Raw genomic sequence first — 21,090 nt, 5'->3', positions numbered from 1 at the left:
ATAAGTGGTAAAATATGGGTTGCAAATTGTTTAAAGATTTATGATTATATAAACTTTTTGTCATTAAAGGTTTTTCAGTGTTTTGTTCATTAAAGTGGGAGTGAATTAGTTTCCTTTATATTTATTCAGATATAATGTATAGCTTGTAAATTAAAAAAAAGTTCATATATTTCATTTGCGAAAGAGATAGCTAAGACATAAAAAAATTTGGTTTGTCCGTTCCATTATAGACTGGATTATGAGCATGTAGATAAATTTTTAAAATGTTAAATTCTGAATAGTGGCTGAATGATGTAGTATGTGTATTTTCAAATTAGACGTAGGCACAATTATAGCAGCAAAATTCGGTCTTCAATTGTGTTGAGGAGCTTTAGAATGATGTTAAAGTGACCATGAGAGTCTGTGGCTCCTATACTCCTCAATTTGGATCAATAACTTTCTCCAACATCCGAGGCATACTCTTACCTCAGTGGCCTATTCAGAAAACATTTTACCTATGTTCGAATTAACTAGTATATTTTTACCCACAACAAAACAGATCCACGACTGATTTAATTAAGACCATGGTAAATGATTTGTTCTAATTTATGAAATCTCCGATACAGCTTATCACGTGGGAGAGTTGTTAAAAAGTAAAGTTTTGGGTTCGAGTAATTTCAAGCACATCAATAATTTACCGATGGATGTGGAGGTGTTTCTTCTTACAGTAAAAGGTTATGGTCGATGCTCTATATATCTGTGAATCTGGAACTGAAGACGAGTTATCACAAAATTGTTGCATGTTATTTTGAAGAACAATAAACACCCAGCAACTTTCTTTAAGAGCCCACTTATGTCAAAAAGCCCACCAAATATATATTTTGTTTTCGAACACAAGCCCACCAAATGTATATTAGTCCAAAAACACGCACACAATCCAAAGAAGTATTAGGAGAAATGTCATAATCCCATTCCAACGGCCAGGATCAGGTAGAGACCACTGTAAATCAGGTGGTCGTGAAACCACAGGATCAACGATCTGAGTTCTTTTCCTTCTTCGCTCATATGCTAGCAAATTCTGGTTGGAACCTCCCCAACGAAAGAACCATTTGTGATTTCTCAAAAGCAGCACAGCAGCTGTTGATTCTTAAAATCTGAACCCGAGACGGTGGTGTATGGAAAGCTCCTGTACCGATCGGACGTGACTAGTGAGTGAGTGAGTTACTTTTATATATTCTTCTGATCGTCAATGGCGTCTTGGCTCAAAGCTGCCGAAGGTAATCGCTTCTTCACTCTTTACCGTTATAACTGTTCTTTTCTGAATCGAAGGTTGTGTGTTGGTTTATAGATTTATTCGAGGTTGTGGATCGAAGGGCAAAGTCTGTGGTTGAAGATCTTTCAGAGGAACAGTCCGATTTGCAGCCGTCAGGTACTCTCTCTGATTCATTCCAAATTGAATGTCACAATCACGCTGTTGTCAAACACATAATTGTATAGCATTTGGATAATTTTTTTAGGAACATTAGCATTGGCCTGGTGTTAGTGTGGCCAAATTGTTAACAGTGATTCACATCTTTAGTATTTTAATTTTAGTCACGTGCCTTTTTCTTATGTTATGTTGTCTTTTGTTTTTGGGGGTGGTGGCTAAAGCTTCTGATAAGAAAGGGTCTCAATCGAAGAGATTAAGTTCAAAGAGGAAGGTATTTTTTACCGTGTTTCTCTTATCTTGTCTTTGTTTGTTACATCATTACTTGAAGAAGAAGTTCTTTGTTCTGGAATGTTTTTGCAGGCTCGGCAGAAACTCGTAAAAGAGGGAACATCTACTAAGAGAGATCTTTCTGGTGATCAATCTGGAGCAGGAGTGTCACAGTCTGAGGGGCCTCCATCTAAAAGTTCTGTTTCCACTGAAGATGCCTCTTTCCTGCAGCAGAGAAGAGAGTTTCAACCGACTGATGCAGATGTTCAGTCACTTCCTCAATCAGTGTCAGACGGCAAAAGTGAAGATGCTGCTGCTGTGGTACCTTCAGAATCTGTTGTGGACGGTGGTGGTGATGCTGAGGCAGCTCCAGGTAGCAAGAGTCCTGATGGAGATGTTCGTGTTCCAAATGAATCTTTGGTGCAACCGTCACCACCATCTTTACCTGACAAAGAGATTGAGGTCGTTGCCAGTGAGGACCTGGTTGATGCTCCCAAAAAGGATGTACAAGGAGAGTTAGACGATTCTTCAAAAAGAGACCAGGATAGACTGGAGACCGTGGTAGATGTTCCTCCTGTAGGCGAAGGGAATGTGATTCAAAGCACAGGTGATGATGAGGCGAAAGAAAAAGTTGGCACCTCAATCAATTTGGATAAAAAACAGGAACAGAAAGTTGCTGCTGATGCCTCAACCAATTTGGAGAGAGAGCAAGGTCGCAGAGCTGATACAACTTCCATGAAGATACAAGATCAACTTGAAGAGGTTAGTTAGCCTCCGCAAATGAGGAAAAAATAGCACATGCTATGTCTTGCTACTTTAATTTTCTTGTGTGATGTCGTTTTAAAAGTCTGTTGATCAACCTGTTCACTGATTATAGGCTCAGGGCTTGTTAAAAGCTACAGTTTCCACTGGGCAGTCAAAAGAAGCCAGGTTAGCAAGGGTAAGCTCCAATGTCATTTTCTACTTTCCTGCATCAAGTGGGTGATAAAACACTCCTTCATCCGTCAGATAGGATTTATTCAGATGTATGTGTCTTCATTTGCTTTTAGGTCTGTGCTGGACTTTCATCCCGTCTGCAAGAAATTAAGGCAGAGAATGCACAGTTGGAAGAGCTTCTCACTTCAGAGGTAAATTTCAACAGTTTGAGTTCTTTTCTTTCTCATAGAAGAAAATGTAAAAATGCACCTAATATTATTTCTTCATTTTGACTGTTGTAGCAAGAGCTTACCAAGTCATATGAAGCTAGCATTAGACAGTTGCAAAAAGATTTATCAGCTTCCAAAACTGAAGTGACGAAAGTAGAGTCAAGCATGGTTGAGGCACTAGCAGCTAAGAACAAAGAGATAGAAGCACTTGTCAGCGCAATGGATGCCCTGAAAAACCAGGCTGCTCTGAACGAAGGAAAAGTGTCGTCTCTTCAGGTATTCTAGACCTCGTTTTTTTGGTGTGCTTCTAGTCATATCATACCATGACTGTTAATGGTCTTATTTATTTCCTCTCTTCAGCTACCCTTTTTTTTCTTTTTTCCCAACCAGCTTTTTGTAAAATCATTTACTTTTACCAGGCTGACATGGAGTCTATTATGAGAAACAGAGAATTGGCTGAGACTAGGATGATGCAGGTACTACTAGATTTTTGTTTCCATTAATTTCTGCTTGCTATATAGTATATACGATTATGAACATATAAGGTCCTCAAAGCCATTGAACTAATATTTTTCTTTCTTCCAGGCATTGCGGGAGGAGCTTGCAACTACTGAAAGGAGAGCCGAAGAGGAGCGTTCTGCACATAATGCCACAAAAATGGTTTGTTGTCTGAACGTTACGGAAAGTATTCATAATGGAAACATGATATCACTTTTTGTTTACGTGAATTGCTCTTTCTAAGTCAGGCTGCAATGGAAAGGGAAAGAGAGCTAGAGCACAGGGCTGTAGATGCTTCCACAGCACTTGTTAGAATTCAGGTGAGACAGGATCTTTGACTGAGTCCTACTGTTAATATCTCACCTAACTTAATATGCTGTTAGTTGCTGAACAATAGCTCTATCTTTGTACACTGTGTTCTTTCTCCGGCAAGGAAAATAGGAACCCATTGTATTTTCATGTACTGTATAGTCATTAACAAAGTAAAGATTCTATTTGGAACTCTTGTTACCTCAGAACACTTTGATCTGACTTTGAAAATGGCTGGTTTATTAGAGAATTGCTGATGAAAGGACAGCGAAGGTGGCAGAACTTGAACAGAAGGTGGCCTTGCTTGAGGTAGATGAACCTATCTTCAACGAAATTTGTTACCCCATCATCATATATTTGAAGTTCACAGAATAATTGGCAAATGATACTCAGGTCGAATGCACATCTCTGAATCAAGAGCTGCAAGATATGGAAGTTCGTGCTCGCAGAGGACAAAAGAAATCTCCGGATGAACCAAATCAAGTGATCCAGGTATGGTATGTTAACATCAATAGTGAGTTCGTAGCACTCTTTTAAAAATTCGTTATAAGTAAAAACCGTAGAAAATATGTGCAAACAGTAAAAATTCGTCATGTATCGATTTCAGTTTTCTAATTCTAAAAGCGAGAAGTGTATTCGAACCCTTGAAAACAACTTGTATTAGCTTTTCAAAGTTCAAATTTTGGCTACTCCAGGAAGTTAACTTTTTATTATGCAGATTCAAGCATGGCAAGACGAAGTGGACCGTGCTCGGCAAGGTCAAAGAGATGCCGAGGAGAAACTTTCTTCGATGGAGGTTTGTTAGTAACCTCGGAAATCCTCTATTGACATGATATATTTGTTGTTTGTGGTATACGAGATTACATGTGATTCATTTGCTTGTTATAGGCTGAAATGCAAAAGGTGAGGGTGGAAATGGCAGCCATGAAGAGGGATGCAGAACATTACTCTCGCCAGGTGAGATCCACAGTTTCTGAGAGACTGTCTCTTCTTGTTAATGCATTGTCAGTTTTTTTTTATATCAAGTGACTCGGCAGACCTCGTTTCTCTCCTAATCCCCTGGCGTTTCTATTTCATTGGCCTGGCAACTTTTTTTTTATCTTTTTTTTTTGTGAAAGACCTATTGCTCTACTTGTTAACATGGTCTTGTGGTTATAACTGATTCTAGTTGCTAGAATTAAGTGCTTACAATTCTTTCACAAAAAAAAAGAATTAAGTGCTTACATCTAATTGATTTATTCCATCATTGTCGTAAAGTGGTACCTTTAATGCATATGAATATATGATTATATAACATGAGCTTAATCGTTATACCCCTGACCTAGTAGGAGCATACAGAGCTGGAAAAACGCTACCGTGAACTAACAGATTTACTGGTATGTGAACTCTGAACATTATGATTCTTAGATCAAATTCATATTGGGAAGTTGTATGTATGATAGCATCTGGCCATGTGGTTTGATGCAGTACTATAAGCAAACGCAACTAGAGACTATGGCGAGTGAGAAGGCTGCAGCGGAGTTTCAGTTGGAGAAAGAGGTGAAACGTCTACAGGAAGCACAGGTTCGATCTCAAATCTATTTCTACAGCTAAGTTGACGTTCGCACGCTACTTAAAAAGAAAGAATCTAAACTTTTTACTTGGTTGATGATGATTCAGGTAGAGGTAGAAAAAAGCAGAGTTCCCCGACGCCCATCAACAACTTGGGAAGAAGATTCTGAGATCAAGACACTCGAGTACGTCTTTAGCGATCTCTTGCTAAATATGAACTTTTCTAATATTGAAGATGGTGTTGATCTATATGTTGAGTTTGTTCTTCGATGCTTATAAAAAGAAAAAAAAAATCAATTTCAGGTCTCTTCCATTGTATCACCAACACCTGGCTACAGCGAGGACACAGGTAGGGAAACTTGGGCATATTTAGAAACACTGTTTATTTTCATTTTCTTTTGCTTTGGCTTTTAATCTTATGCTTGCTTTGTTCTCCTTGCGTCTTCAGGTGCAAAACGCAGTGAAACTGTTAGACTCGGGAGCTGTAAGGGCCACGAGGTTCCTTTGGCGGTACCCGATAGCTCGGATTCTCCTGCTTTTTTACCTTGTGAGACTCTCTCTCGCTTACCTCTTGAAATATCACTCGCCTTACTATATCTTCATCCTCACCCCAAAATGACATCTAATAAACATCATTTATGAAATTGCAGATCTTTGTTCATCTCTTCTTGATGTATCTAATACACCGGCTACAGGTACGTTTGGTCCCTATTTATGCTGAATATTTATCTCAGTCATGGAATTTGAATCATTGTCGTTCTAATCTCATGCACTCGTGTAGGCGCAAGCCGAGGCCGAAGAAGTAGGGGACTCAATGGGCCTGACCAACAACGTTTTCAGACCATGACAGATTCTATAAATAGATCAATGAATGGGGTTTTCAAGTTACCAAAGAACTTACGTATGGATTGTCTTAGAGAAGGTTTTGAACTTTTTATACTGAGGCTGCTTGTCACAATTTAATGTAGCAGCAGTTTTACTCTTTTGTTTTATTCAAGGAAGATTCTTCTAACTGTTTGGGATTTGAAGAACGTAATGTTTGTAAATGGCTACATGGGGTTTATATAACGTACGCTTGAATACCTCTTTAACTAAAACTAGTTTGAATTCGAGTTGAGTGTTTGGGCTTTGGGAAAACAAAACATAACAGATTCCGGATGGAAGACCATTGTACACCGATAACATATGAATCTTACATACTCATGTCATGTCCATAGCATTGCTCAAACGGATGATCGCCTGCGTTTGAGCTTTTCTACAACAAAAGAAAAAGCAGTGGGGCTGCTCTCTTATGCACAACCTAAATCCAACTTGAATGTAAGTCATAGATTGAACAGAAATAATCAGTACTTACAATAATTAACAAAATCAAACAGATGAACAATGTGAGAATTAAAAAAAGAAGTCAGCAAAAGCCAATGAATGAACAACATATATGATTGGAAGATAGTTAAGCTTTTCATGGTTGTGCTTACAGTTTATTCAAAAAACAGTTACAACTACAATGAAAGACATCAAAATATTGAGAGACTAGTGCAACTAATGAAAGACAAGAGAGAAATATAGTTTTAGTAGGAAGCTTTCAGAATTTTCTGTAAGCTATCCTCCAAATTCGCGAAATGTTGTTGACTACTCTGATTGTGCTCCACGGTCTGCGGCATCAAAACCTTGTGATTATAGGACAAGAAATCCACCTTATCGATCATCGAGAGATCTGCCTCCAACTTTATTGTTCAATTCATTTGTCTACAAGGGAAAACGGATTACTCTGTTTGGCGATAAGCCATTACATTGTAGGAAGCTTTCTTTCAAGTCATTATATTCAGTCTATTGTGAATATCAGCAAGGAAGAAAAGGGCTTAAGACTTTCACAATGGATGCACCTATGATTCCAGAGAACACTCCTTACTTGGCTACTATGATGATTCCAGCTATATCTGATCTGTTAGACTCAATTTCAAGACATTTTTGAAGTTCCAGTGGGTTTACCTCCTTTTCGGGATAAAGAACATGCTATTCATCTTGTCCAGGAGTTACTTCAGTCTCCTTCAGACCATATATGTACCCTCATGCTAGTAAAATAGTTATGGAACAGATGGTTATTGATATGCTAGCTTCAGGAATGATCAGACCAAGTACAAGCCCGTTTTCAAGCCATGTTTTACTCTTCAAAAAGAAGGATGGATCTCATCGCTTTCTGCATTGATTACAGGACTTTGACAGAGCTATTGTGCCTGATAAATATCCAATAAAGGTCATAGATCAGTTATTGGATGAGTTTCACGGTGTGTGTCTCTTCTCTAAGTTGGATTTTCGCTCTGAATATCATCAGATTCATATGGTGGAGAATGATATCAAGAAGATAGCATTTCACACACTTGAATAACACTATGAATTCTTGGTCATGCCCTTCGCTTTGACTAATGCACCAGCTACCTTTCAGGCACTCATGAATTTGGTTTTCAAGTCATTTCTTCGGGATTTCGTGTTAGTCTTTTCTGATGATATTTTAGTCTTCCGCAAAAGGACGTGACCAAAAGGATGTGAATCTTGAATATCAGAAATGGTTAACAAGATTATTGGGTTTCGACTATATCATACAAGTCGGAGTGTGAGAATAAGGCAGCTGATGGACTTTCGTGGTGCATGTCTGTTTTTGTTTTTTGTTGTTATAAATGTTTGTTTTGCCTTTCGTTATAAAATATAGGTTTGTTTGGTCTTGGTCTTTCTCTAATTCAACTATTCACAAGAAGACGCATTACCTAACCTAACCTATGTATTATGGAAGAGGAAGATGAAGTTGGACCGGTTCAGATAACATATTTTTACAAACATGCATATAAAATATACTTAAACGCGTTTAATTAATCTAAACTTCTAAACTAATTCTTTGTTAGCAACGTAACCCACCTAACCTTTGTGCATGTTCTCTACTTATAAATACATACACAAATTACAAACCAAAACCGATGAAACTTAAAGAATCTAGACCAACCAACAACAAGAAAAACAAAAAAAAATGTACACGGTTCGGTTAGTAACTTTGATTATTCTCTTGTTCTCTGCATCATTGAACACTATTGTCTTCGCTGGGTTAACATACGACAATGAATCTCTCAATACAAGTAAGTTTACCGTTATTATAAGAAACTTCTTCTTTGAGTCTGTTGATTTGGTTTTCAATTTCTTAGAAATTAGTATTGAAATTTTGTTCTTTTAATTTGTTTGTAAAGAATTAATGGGAGAAGCTATTTGGGATCAAAAGGTGGTAAAAAATGTCAGGGGTTCAGTAAAACCCAGTATCTCACGGCCTGCACGTCAGCGATCAAGTCCAAGGAGTGGTTCTGAAGTTTCTAATTCGACTCAATGGGAAAGTAAAGCTATTATTGAGGCATTTGGCATTTTTCCTGTAACTAGCTTCATATATTTGAGTCATTTGACAATATGATTAGTTCATATGTGCTCTGTTTCATATTTTAATAAATTTCTTCTTGAGTGGTACAATATAACTTTAAAGCTTTCCATGGGTTGGGCATACAAGTTTAGTTAGTTTTTATTTTAGCGCCCGTTAATATATTCTATTAAAATATGATTATGTCCAATTAATAAATATTTGATATAATAATGTATTTTATTTATTTAAAAGATTATTATCATTAATATTAAATTCAAATATGATTATACAAAAATTTAAATATAAAAATTAATTTTTTCAAAAAAAAAGTTAAACAAAAAATATAATCGCTTTTGAAAGAATAGTATAGAAGTGCATGTTCCTTTTAGTTTATGCATGTTCTTCTTATGGTCACAAACCAATGAACAATATCCAAGGAACTTGTGTCTTGACTCTGAAGGATCCAGTTATGTTCAATCTCTCCGTGAAACCTTCGAATCTCCTCTTGATTCAGATGATTCGGATCTTCAAGTGCCAAAAGCGACATGACAGGTTCTTCTACGTCCTGTTTTTGTCTTTTACTATTCCTCTCCAAGGCTTCTTTTGTAAGTTGAAAATTTTCCAACTACTAGGTTGTTTCCCGGGCTACGCCCGGGTTAATTTTTGATGACAAACATTACAATAGTGATTTTATGGATTGAAAATATAATTATATGTCTAGCAAATACAAACTTGTTTAATGTTAAGTTGGAAACTAATTTAGTTTATGCCTATGAATTTGTTTGTCATCTGAAACATAGAGTTGTGAAAGATCTAACTAACTTTATAGTTTGGGTAGATTTGAATTGTATAGCCAAAAATGAGTTTAAGATTTAGATTCATGAACCTTTGACTAATTATCCCCATATAATTTCCTTGTCATCACTTGTGTAGAAATAAATCGTAAAAATGTTGGAAAATATGTCTACGATTATTCTCAAATTCTATGTACCTTTAGAATTTCAAATATAAATTATATGATGTGTTCCTCTTTTAAAAAGCAACACCATCAAGTTAAAGAAAATGTGAAAAACAGAAACATCATAGTCTTAGATTTATATAAGTGAAGCAATGTTATTATTATAATTTTCTGGTAACGATAAAGTAGTGTTAAATATAAATGTATGATTTCATTAAAATATGAGTTAAATCAGGCCATGTCTCAAATTTCTTGTTTAATTTTAGAAATCATTTGTCTTGTATATTTTATGATAAAGATTGCAATAATATGATCAGGATTTGTAAAAACTTTAAAGGTGGTCAAAGTTATCTCTAAATGTTACTAAACATACAAATGTAGACATGTTATATTAGATTTATAAATTGTCAAAAGTTTTGATATGATAAACCAAAATTAAGTTTAATATAATATATAAAATAGAGTTATTTCTTATTCCACCTTGAGACTTGTATCAAATCTCCCATATGATCGACAGAGTTTAAAGATCATTTTATAAAATATAAAATTGAAATCAAGTTTGTTTTTGTGTTTGTGGGTTGTTTGTATATGTACATGGTGTACAGAAACATTAATCTTTTATAAATTTAATAGTTGCCTGCAATTGCATTCATCTATCATCATCTTAAACTTTGGTTCATATGTAGTCATTTTCTAAGGAACACAAGAGTTCAACCTTTATACTGATCATCTGAGTGGTCACAAGAGTTCAACCTTTATACTTAAATAAATGAATCATTTGCAGAAGGTTAAGGCGAAACTCAAGCACAGCGCTCTCCTCTTTTACATCCGGTACATATTCAATGGAGACTGCAAGAATCTGGTTGTTAATTTCGATTCTCCTCTTATTTTTAAAAAAATGGGTGAACTTGGCTAAATAATTAATCACCTTCTTCTTCATCCATCTTGTGAGATTTAAAAGTCCGATCATTTATCTCCATGACCTCATCAATGATTTTGTTTTCTTCAGTTCCTTCAATAAACAGATCAGTAAGTATCAATGAAACTATACAAATCTTATAATCCCGCATGAACAAAAGAAAAAAGAAGAAGAAGGTGATTACAGAGTGTATGGAGCCAATTGAAGAGTAGATTCTTGAAGTTGGGTTCCCTGCTAATTTTAATTATGATTGTAGCTTCTGTTTTGTCTCTCGACTAACAAAAGAGTATGTGTGGTGAGCTTAAACTCAATGTTGATGCTTAACGATTCACACACCAATACAAACACACAAAGTCCCAGATTAGAAAAAGGATTGAACTTTTGTTACCTCGATAATGTACTGAGCAATGGCGGTGCAGTTGTTAAATGCAGACCACTGAAGAGCATAGTAGCCCAGACCATCAATTCAGAAATCGAGCAACCCTCACACTCAACCAATCTATGAAGCTTCTCTAAATCACCATAAGCCGTGGAACTGTGCACATAATTCTTCAAACTCTCGTCTCACAATTAATTAGATAAAGTTCGAATTTTTAAGAAGATGCAACTGAGTGAAGAAACAGAAACAAAAGACTCACAATTACTCACACACACATAAACTATGATACAACATCTGAACTAAAACCATCGAGAAAAGAACATGAAAAGTTGAATTTTTTTAAGAAAACAGAGTAATGATGCCATTACCTCTTGCATTTCCTTGAGGATGACATCATGCTCTCGGTTAATCCTCTGCTCCTCCAATTTAGAATTCTGCAAGATATTATAAGCTATTCTCATCTTTTTGAATTCCCAAACTATAATCATCTTTTTGCCACATATGTATATGTTCTTATCCTCTTCCGACCTTGTTACATCTAAATCTGCATTAAAAAAAAAAACTGAACTGCAACACAAAAAAAAAAGAAGAAAGAAACCAAATTTTCTAAATATGACCATTTCTGTTGAAAGCTACTGACTAATCACATTCCCAAATAAGATCGTTAAAGGTGCACACAAGTTTAAACAATAAACTCAATTCAAACAGCAGATCACATAATATCTTGATACAATCTAAAAAATCAAAGCTCAATAATAGCATAACCTGAGATCAAAAGTGAGAATGGAAAATCACTACGTGAAAGGCATTACTTCTCTAGTCTCACACCTATCAAGGAAACCAGAAAAAATTGACTAATCGGAGAGTTCTTACTCGTATGATACTATTTTATGGAGTTGAGAACAGAACCGAGTGTGGGAGTATAACTATAGATGCATATATAAATAAGGAGGAAAAGATAAGGAGGAAAAGAGGGAGGTGAATCGAAAGCATTAAGTAGGTATTGATTGATTGAAACGAAAATATTGAAGGTGATCGATTACAGCTCAGTTTATATAGTTTGAAACGGAGAAGACGAAGTGTAGAGGGTAAAACATAGATTCGCAAACGGAAGAAAGAGGAAGATTAACAGTATCCCGAATCGACAATCGCGGGTTTCTTCAACGCGGAAATAGAAAAGCGATCAGAGCACTGTCATGGGCTAACGGGCTGGGACAAATAACGCAACTTCGAAGCTCATACGTAATTTCGGTTCAAGCCCATCAGACGAAAGACAGCAATGACGTGGAGGTTTCCTGGTTTTTGATTGGACAGAATTAAAGTGATGACGTGGACACAGTTTCCATTGAAGTTATTTACCTTTTAATATAGTATTGATTTGCACGTCCGTCCAAATTAACAATAATGACATCAACTTTAACTTTAAACAATATAGTAAGATTTATGAGCATATAGAAGTTATGTGAATGAGGCTTAACAAACACAAATTTGGAACATTTCACAAAGGAATTGATTTCATATTGCTTATTACCATTAAACAAACATTTCTATCATTCTAAAAGTATTAGAAAGCTGATGTATCAATCTCCTCGAGAAACAGTTATGTAATTGGTTATATTTTGCCGCAACAACCAATGTGGGCGTATCAGTATGTTCAACTCAAGATCAGTAAAAAAAAATGGTCACTTATATATAGAACTATGAAATATATAGTTCTACAACATTGGCTTGTTTTTGAATTTGCCATAGCCTGAAGAAGATTATCCAGGATGGTTTATTATTATTTGTTCCTGAACAATGATATAACAAACAAAAAAAAAAATCCTCAAATAATGGGCAAACAAAAAATCACAAAGGTCTTTTACCTTCTCCATGCTTGGAAGTCGAAACCTTCTTTTGTAAATTAACTTGTTTCAGAGTCCTCGAGGTACTGAGAGTGCGAGGCAGCTAGCAGCGCGGCACCAACTCCAGACCCATCATTCGAATGAATCACCTCCACGCTCTCTGATGCTTCATCTCCAAGCAACTCTTTCAGTGAGCTCTCCATACACTCGCTGAACTGAGTGTAGTGCTCGAACAGTCCACCGTCCATGGCGATCACAGACTTCTGCCTTTCTCCATCTTTCGGTGAGTCTCTTCCTATTTTCTTGAGGATTCCGTAGATCCCAGCTGCAGAGAGACGAGCTCCTCGGGTGGCTATGATGTTACAGAGACTGATCACAACTTTTCTCATCTTCAGTGAAGTAGTAGGGACCTGAGAGAGATCATTAAAAAGAACATTCATTAATATAGGTTAGTGTGAATAGTTAAGGGAGAGAGAATCTAACCTCCAGTATGTCCTTTAACTTGCTTCCAACAACCTTCAAATCCGGAGAAGTGTCACTGTGCATAGCAGACATGGTCGGCGTCCTTATGATGAATGGTACTTTCAGCTTAGGTGGGATAGAGTCGCCAAAGAAAGCAGCCTCTTCAGCCATTTTCAGAAGAACTCTACGCAAGATCTCTCCCAGATACATACCGGAAATGATTTTCTCAAGAATCTGTTAGAAAAAGAATCTTAGCGAGCTATGATCATGAACTTGAAAACAAGCAGACAATCAAGGCTCATCATAATACCTGTTCACCAGGATTCAAACTATCGAAATCCAGCAAGTGGTCGTACTCCGTCAGTGGAAGATGTGATGACCTGAAGTTTCCCCACTCCATGTTGATCACCTACATTTGCCAGTACATACTACTAAGCTTCATCTAGTTCAAAAGCTCAATGGAAGTTGCAAAAGAAAAAGAAAAAACACAAACCATTTCTCCAGATTTGGGAAGTAAGCCCTGCCATTTGGGAATGGCGTGTGCACGTTCGACATAAGCTGCATTAGTGCCAGTGCCTAAAATAACAGCGGCAACAACATCAGAGTTATAGTATCTACCACCAGCAAGTGTTCCAACCGTATCATTAACCTGCAAAAAAAGTTTACAAAGGCGTTTTAAGGAATCGTTAACAAATAAATGACATAATCTATTAAGCTGCAAGAATAAACTTACAAGCGCTGTGACATTCATGTCAAGACCAACTCTTTCCATAGCTTTAATAAGCTCTCCCACAACATCTTGTCCAACCTACACCAGAGAGAAATTGAGAACAAGCTTTGCGTGATGAAATTTGAAATAAAATGAAGAAGGGGTAATCAAGCTCAACTGCATCATCGATGGAGAAGCCTTTCGTCCAGTTCATGAGAGTGCCAGAGCACAAAGACGTCTGCTTAACCGGAAACGAGAAAGTGAAACCTAACTCCCTTTGTCTACCCGCCGGGAGATGAAAGTCCTCTCCTTCCGTAGCGACAAACTTTGCAAGCGCTTCGGCGATAAAATTGAACAATTCCTGTCTCCACAATTAGCAAGAACATAATCAGAACACTAAGACATAGATCAACCAAAACAACAAAAAAAAGACTAAACATAAAATAAAACTCTAGTGTGAGGGAACTGACATCTGAACGACCGGTCATCAAAGGAGGAGGGATAGAGACTTCTTCGAATTCTTGTTTGACAACACGGTCTTGTTTGCCTCCAAGAAGCACTCGCATGACACGGAAGTTTGTTCCTCCTAGGTCCAGCGCGTAAAAGAAACCTTGTTCATCCCTGTCAAAAATTGATTTGTTAATTTTAATCTTCACCTTACATCTCAAATTTTCTGGTGTCAGCAGTATCACAACAGCAAAAGAAATCAATATATATATGAACTGATTAATGGTGAAAAATGAAATTCACTTATTACATCTCAAGTTTACACGGAAAAATTTGGCACTTTTAGAATATGTATAAGACCAAATATGTCATAAAGCCTACTTATAATTATGTCATTCATTTTCTTTACAAAAAGAGATGAAGCTAAGCAGAGATCCTAGACAGAGAAGAAAAAAAAGACAAAAAGGTAAAATAAAACTCTCTAAAATTAATGAAAAGGTTATAATCATGGAACAGCTGGACATCAAAACCTATCAACTATTCTAAAAGAAACAAAAATGCAGACACAACACACAATCTAAGACTGGAATTACTTAGACCTACAGTGTGTTATGTTTTGTCTTCCCTTTACATACGGTGTCATGATTATCAGATTCAAGAGATTTTAATTTTTTTTTTAAAAACAAGGAAATGGGTACACATCTAACTTCATGGAATTCAATAGCTTTTAATTGCAACCAAAACAAGTGGTCTGTCGAGATCTAATTAAAAACCAGAGAAACCTGATCCGAATGAATCATAAAAGCATCAAACTTTCTCATAACATTATCCAAAAACAAAAACAAATTAGATAAAGAATCTGACCAATCAAATAAAAATCGGATAAACATCCAGGAAAATCGCTATTAAATCATTTTTTTTTTTGCAAATCCAAATATTATCCCCAAAAAATAAAGGATAAGAGGAAGAGATATACCCAGAAGGGAGATTGTCGACGTAGCTAATAAGCATCTTAAGCTTGCTCCCACCTTCGGAAGCGAGACCCGCGTGCATCTCGACCGTCATCGCATCCGCCACTTGTCTCAGTTTCCCCACCGGCGTCGCGCAATCCTCCTCGAACACCTTCAGGATCTCTATCACCCTCCCCCATTTCCCCGCGCTTTTCATCCTCCGCCTCACCACGTACACGCTCGCCGCGCATACCGCCGCTGCGCATACAACCGTCGCACCAACACCCACTTTACCCATCTCTCTCTCAGACACAATCAATCAAATTTCGATCTGAAAATCCGATATCAATGGAGGAACCCTAGATCGATCTATTTCGAGCTGGTGGTGATTGTAAGAGAGAGACCCGCGTAAGCAGCTCCCTTTGTCTGTAAACTACGCAAAGGAAAGATCAATTTTTTTTTTTGGTTTGAGAAAGAATTGTGGAGGACGCTGAGTGACGTATAATTCGGGATGGATAAAAAGTATGTTAACGATATCGAATGTTTGTAGAAAAGGAAGTCCTTGTTTGTAAAGATATACTACTCATTTTGTCTGATGGAATATATACTGAATCAGAGTAAGCAAAACGATTGCTATAAGGTTTTTACAAATCTAGTTTTAAATTTCTAGTTTGACATTTTATTTAACTTTCGAAGATTGACATTTTGCTTGACGCCTTTTTCTAGTTTAGAATTAAAAAAATATGTTTTGACTTTAGTTATAGACAAATGCATATAATTAGAGTTCCGTTACTGATTTGACCACCGACTCATGATTAATACTATTATTTCATAAATTATCTGACATTATTGCAACTTAATTATTCCGAGACTCTGCCAGTATAAAATTTAATGTTTTGTAGAGATTCATTTTTCTGTAGATAAAGAGTTGCTACATTATCTAATCTAAGATAAAGGAAACGTTTTATTTAATAACATAAGTACATAACCTGCAGTTTACAAAAAAAAAAAAGTACATAACTTATTATCTAAATAGAGAGGGAAAAAACTCATGAAATTACACAAAATTCCACAAAAATAGGTGGAATTATAAATTTATACACAGACTATCTAAAGCTTTTATCATATAAAAATCTCATTAGAGCTTTTCATCACTTTAAAAAATCTGTTCCAAAAACAAAATAAATGTGTTTGTCAGACGTTAATTATATATACAATGGCATTTTCCACTCCTACACAAATCACGCCGGCCTATGTATGTCGCTGACTGCACCTAATAAGTTTTGATAAAAGATAATTAATAATCTTTTCCAATAAAACTTAGAAATACATATAAACTTTGTAGGACTCTGTGCTTATATAGATATAACATCTACAAATCGAGAAAATATCCAAATTAATTTTTGTAATTAAAAATGGTGTAATTCCGTAAATCTTCGTTTCAAAAAAAAAAATTGTAAATCGACTAATTCCTTCAAATCAAAGTCACTTTTAAATAACCAGCGCAAGTTGGCCTAGTGGTCTTGTGGAAGTCAAAGGTTCCAATACGAATTCGGGTTCGATACGCGCTGGTCACGGAATGACTTAGGCCCCTTGAGGGTACAGACGCAGGCTGGTTCCGGGCTCAGGAGAATTAGTCGGTTGGCCACGGCCGCCGGATCACCTCCTGATTATTCCAAAAAAAAAAGTCACTTTTAAATTAACTCTTTAACATGTTAACATCAGGTTGGTAAGAGAAAGCAAATAGTTCGGTCTTGTCCCTCACGGTCTCACCCACTGAGGCCCACACTTTAAGCTATGTGTTACTATTATGCATAAGGTGTTAAACAACATTTTGGTAAAAGAAGTGTTAGCAACACTATTCAAACCTAATTAGTCGTCAATAATGTCTTTCTTGGAGTTTAGTTAGGCTTTGAGTGTCCCAGATACCTCCGAATTAACAGAAGAACAAAGAAACAACATTAGTCACTTTTTAATTTTCTACCTTTTTAATACTATTGCTATGCAAAATCCTTGTCCAAATCCTCGTATAGTGAGTCGTAGGACTGACGGAGAAGACGTTCCATCTAATACTGAAAAAACTTACTTTTTAGATAATCAGTTAGTTTTTTTTTGAACAAATAGATAATCAGTTAGTTAAAATAAATAGTTAATTAGTGAAACCGAACTTAAACCAATAAATTAACTTTGCTTTAAAGTGAAGTGTTGGAATTGTTTACTGCGAAAAGGTATACAATTTCTACATCTAATCTTAGTGAAAACAACACGTTGGCTATCTTTCAAATCGCATGAGAACCGAATTCAAGACGTGAACGGAATGAACAATCACAGCTCAAAGAATTGGAGTATTAACATTATTAATTAATATTTTTGGTGAGTCAGATTATTATATATATGTTGCTTTAAAATCAACTTTATAATATAAGTGGTCCAGAACTAGTTTTCTCGAAACAACGGTTAGAGATTAGATAAAGCTGACTCTTCTGTCATCTTCTTTAGTCTGACATTGATCCCCTGCTTCTATTGAAAAATAAAAAAGTTGTTTTTCTCTCATTTTCCATTTCATATTTGTATGATATTCTTCACATTATAATTTCAGTATAATAAGAAGGCCCAGACCAAAACTAAATATAATCGTTGACCAAAAAAAAAAAAGAAGAAGGCCCAGACCAAAACTAAATCGAACACGTATTTTCATGCTTTCATAGCATAGAACAATCTGTTTATTTACTTAAACATAATCGTTCTATCAGCTAGGATATGCGTTTAAGTACCTAGTATAGTTAGATAAACATGTTTGTAAATAACATGTGTAAAAAGTTTTTTGACAAACGTAAATTTATAAATTTACAATTGGGAGCTTGTGCTCTCTTGGTCTGTAAATTGCCACCTTATTGTTAATTGTTTCGTGGATTTGGAGTAGTTAATCTCCGGCTACTGGCTGTTTTAATAAAGAGACTTCGGGAAGCCTTTCTAGGCTTGGCCGTAGTGTGGTGGTGAGTATGTGACGTTACAAATGAGCGTGTGGAGAGTCCGATCAAGGTCCAATGGCGAGTCTTAGTTGGAATTGAAGGGTGTTACAGCAACGGTTAAGGAGTTTAACTTCTCTGGATTCATTCTATGCTTTGGTGATGTGCGCAATGTGTGCGTTATTTGGCCTCCTTTCAAGCTGGTTTTCATTGGTATTGAGCTCTCACCTTGTAGGCTTTGCGTGTTGTTGAGGTCGAGTTTGATTGTGTTTCACCCGAGTTCTGGTTTTCTTTGGCTTTACCTGTACTAAAGCTGGTCTTCTGTTGTTTCTAGTTAGGCGTTTGTTGCTGTGTTTGACCTTAATTCTGGAGGGATCTAGGTCCTTGTCAGTTCTTGGTTCCGGGTATTCCCAGCCGGCTTTGTGTGTAATTTAGTGTTGAAAATCAATGTTAATCTATCAGATGACAAAAAAAAAATATAATGCATATATAATGATGTGGTTTCGGCCTAGAGGAATAAGAAATCCGGTTTGAATTTTCTGGTAATTAAAAAATGCATATATGATCGTCGTCTCGCTACGAAAAAAGAAAGATAATAGGGATGATTGGTTTGGTTGTAATTGTAGAGAATTTACTGTAGGATTTAGGTTGTATAATTTTTTGATTTAGCTTTAACTGATGTAGATTTAAAATTTATTGTTACAGCAATATATTTCCTACCAAAAAAAAAATGAAACTTTGGAAAATAAGGTAGTTACAGTCATTTTTTATATATTTTTGCTGTAGTTTTAAAAACCAATATAAAGCATGATTGGTGATTTTAAAGATTGTAGGTAAAACTTAAAGTTAAAACCACCTCATACAACCCAACCAATCACACCCCTAACATAAATCTGGACAAATTGCAGTTGGGATTAATGAAGAATTGCCAACAAATACTAAGAAAACCCAAAAAGACTAATCAAAAAGTGGAAACTGGATGTTCTATATCAATATGGAATGGAAACTGGATGTTCTATATCAATATGGAACGATTCTTGGTTCTTAACTAATTGCTCGAAACCAGCAAAAAATAATTCACATGTCGCACATTTTGCATTTACGACAGATCAACTCGTTAACCTTACCACTCGTCATTCAAACTCATGGTTTATTGAGACTTTGGTGGATCAAGACGAACTGAAACTCACTGTGAGTATCCTATTGAACCAATATCAAACTTGATAGAGAGATGACATTTTACACAATCAAGAAATTATACAGTCAAATCAAGATGTGAGGTGGAACATCGTATCTGGAAACCATAATTGAACTAGACACAAAGGTTTTTTCATGGAAATTCAAATGTCACCCGAAGCTAAAATATTTCTTATGGCAATTCATTTTTGGATGCTTATCAATAAAGAAGAATCTTAAAACTCGAGGGATAAAATGTGATACACAATGTGCAAAATGTGAAGTGAATGAAAAGACAATTAACTATGTCATGTTTGAAAGTCCTCAAACTCTATATGTATGGGCTCTATTTAAAATTCCAGCGAATCTATCGGTCTTTTTCTAAAAATCGGGCTTTGCAAATATAGATTATTTATGGAGAAAATTTGACCATATATTGAAGATTACCAATTTACATGGATTTTTTGGTAAATCTGAAATGGACTTAATGAAAAGGTGTTCAAAGATTTTGATAAGACCCCAAAGATACTTTGCAGTTGGCCATCAACTCCTCAAAGCTCATGCAACTCTGGCTCTCCACTGATGATCGTAACTAGAATGACTCTCCAACTCCTCGACTCCGTTGATGACGATGTCTTTTCTTCTGGGCTCCAGTTCTTCTGGGCTTAATCTTTACTTATGATCCTAATCTATGGGTTTCAAAAACAATTGGGTTTAGCTAACTAATGGGTTGGACTATAGGTTTGTGCTTGTAATCATTTTTATTTCTCCTGCTGCTTTTAATATGAAAGCCATTAATCAAGAAAAGATATACGCCACACAACATAATATTGAACATGTAGTATAGATATACAAAAACATAAAATATTCAACCAATTTCAGATATTTTGGGATTTTAATTCGGATTTCGGTTCGATTCGGGTTATAACCAGACTTTAAAATATTAAGCTTAGAAGTCTCATTTGGATATTTTTGTATAACAGTTTGGATACGGTTTAGGTTTTTCCGGTTCGGATTTACGTAGGTACTTCGGATTGAGTTAAAAACGCCTATTTCTATATCTGAAATAACCGAACCAAACCGAAATCAAACGGATACCCAAATATATAACATATTAATATATATAGCATAATTAAATATATATTTATAAACAAAAAATGTAATTATAATTTAAAATCTATTAAAGGTATCAAAAATATTTGAAAATAACTAAATTATTATAAAATATCTGAATTATCTAAATATCTGAAACTATCCGAAATTTTCAGATAATTTAATCCGAATATCCAACTCTTTTATTTAAATGATCATAATTATTTGATATTTAACCTAAATAACTGATTTATCCGAATTATCCAAGATGAAATCATAACCAAATGAGAACTATTTTTTTTTGGATATTTTTTGTTCCTAGTTTTACTATCTTAATTAAATCCAAAACAATTTGAACCGAACCAAACCGAAAAACAAATTAAATAGTAAAACTACACGATAGCTAAAATATCCGAACCAAACCGATATTTGAAATGCCTAGATATACATTGCACAGTAAAACAAAAATAAAAATATGCTTCTCTCAAGTCGTTACGAAACAACAAAAAGTTGTAATTATCACAATTTTAAAAGAGAAAAAAAATAAAAGCGATTTTAAAATATTTGCTTAAAGGTTATAAATTACAAAGAAATTTCGGAGATTGGACTAAAA

General features: G+C 35.6%; 2 protein-coding genes and 1 long non-coding RNA gene across 6 annotated transcripts; 1 reads left to right on the top strand and 2 right to left on the bottom strand.

The window, feature by feature from the left end:
• The first annotated feature begins 970 nt into the window (after positions 1–970).
• On the top strand, positions 971–6,290 carry LOC108823676 (golgin candidate 1-like). The gene is made up of 21 exons (XM_056999050.1): positions 971–1,256; positions 1,328–1,408; positions 1,630–1,679; positions 1,769–2,437; positions 2,553–2,615; positions 2,725–2,802; positions 2,893–3,096; positions 3,240–3,296; positions 3,406–3,480; positions 3,567–3,638; positions 3,874–3,936; positions 4,021–4,119; positions 4,346–4,423; positions 4,516–4,584; positions 4,956–5,003; positions 5,095–5,190; positions 5,287–5,363; positions 5,482–5,527; positions 5,627–5,725; positions 5,829–5,873; positions 5,960–6,290. The coding sequence occupies exons 1-21, from the start codon at positions 1,229–1,231 to the stop codon at positions 6,023–6,025; spliced, it is 2,163 nt and encodes a 720-aa protein (XP_056855030.1). The 5' UTR covers positions 971–1,228; the 3' UTR covers positions 6,026–6,290.
• Positions 6,291–10,139: 3,849 nt separating this feature from the next.
• LOC130504438 (uncharacterized) lies at positions 10,140–12,035 on the bottom strand. 4 transcript variants are annotated; one of them, XR_008941264.1, is made up of 6 exons: positions 11,702–12,033; positions 11,197–11,262; positions 10,838–10,984; positions 10,634–10,724; positions 10,459–10,542; positions 10,140–10,379 (listed from the first exon to the last, which is right to left on the bottom strand). It is a non-coding gene; the product is annotated as an uncharacterized LOC130504438 (long non-coding RNA). The 4 variants fall into 4 exon arrangements; XR_008941262.1 differs by having other exon boundaries at positions 10,838–11,262; positions 11,702–12,035; XR_008941263.1 differs by having other exon boundaries at positions 11,197–12,031.
• Positions 12,036–12,497: 462 nt separating this feature from the next.
• On the bottom strand, positions 12,498–15,816 carry LOC108823542 (hexokinase-1). The gene is made up of 8 exons (XM_018596774.2): positions 15,267–15,816; positions 14,314–14,464; positions 14,022–14,204; positions 13,868–13,942; positions 13,628–13,783; positions 13,445–13,543; positions 13,156–13,368; positions 12,498–13,082 (listed from the first exon to the last, which is right to left on the bottom strand). The coding sequence occupies exons 1-8, from the start codon at positions 15,536–15,538 to the stop codon at positions 12,732–12,734; spliced, it is 1,500 nt and encodes a 499-aa protein (XP_018452276.2). The 5' UTR covers positions 15,539–15,816; the 3' UTR covers positions 12,498–12,731.
• Positions 15,817–21,090: the final 5,274 nt, after the last annotated feature.

Source organism: Raphanus sativus, unplaced genomic scaffold (genome assembly GCF_000801105.2).
Source record: "Raphanus sativus cultivar WK10039 unplaced genomic scaffold, ASM80110v3 Scaffold1575, whole genome shotgun sequence".
NCBI lineage: Eukaryota > Viridiplantae > Streptophyta > Magnoliopsida > Brassicales > Brassicaceae > Raphanus > Raphanus sativus.
The sequence above is the reverse complement of the archived record's forward strand: the minus strand, read 5'-3'. Positions and strand labels throughout refer to the sequence as shown.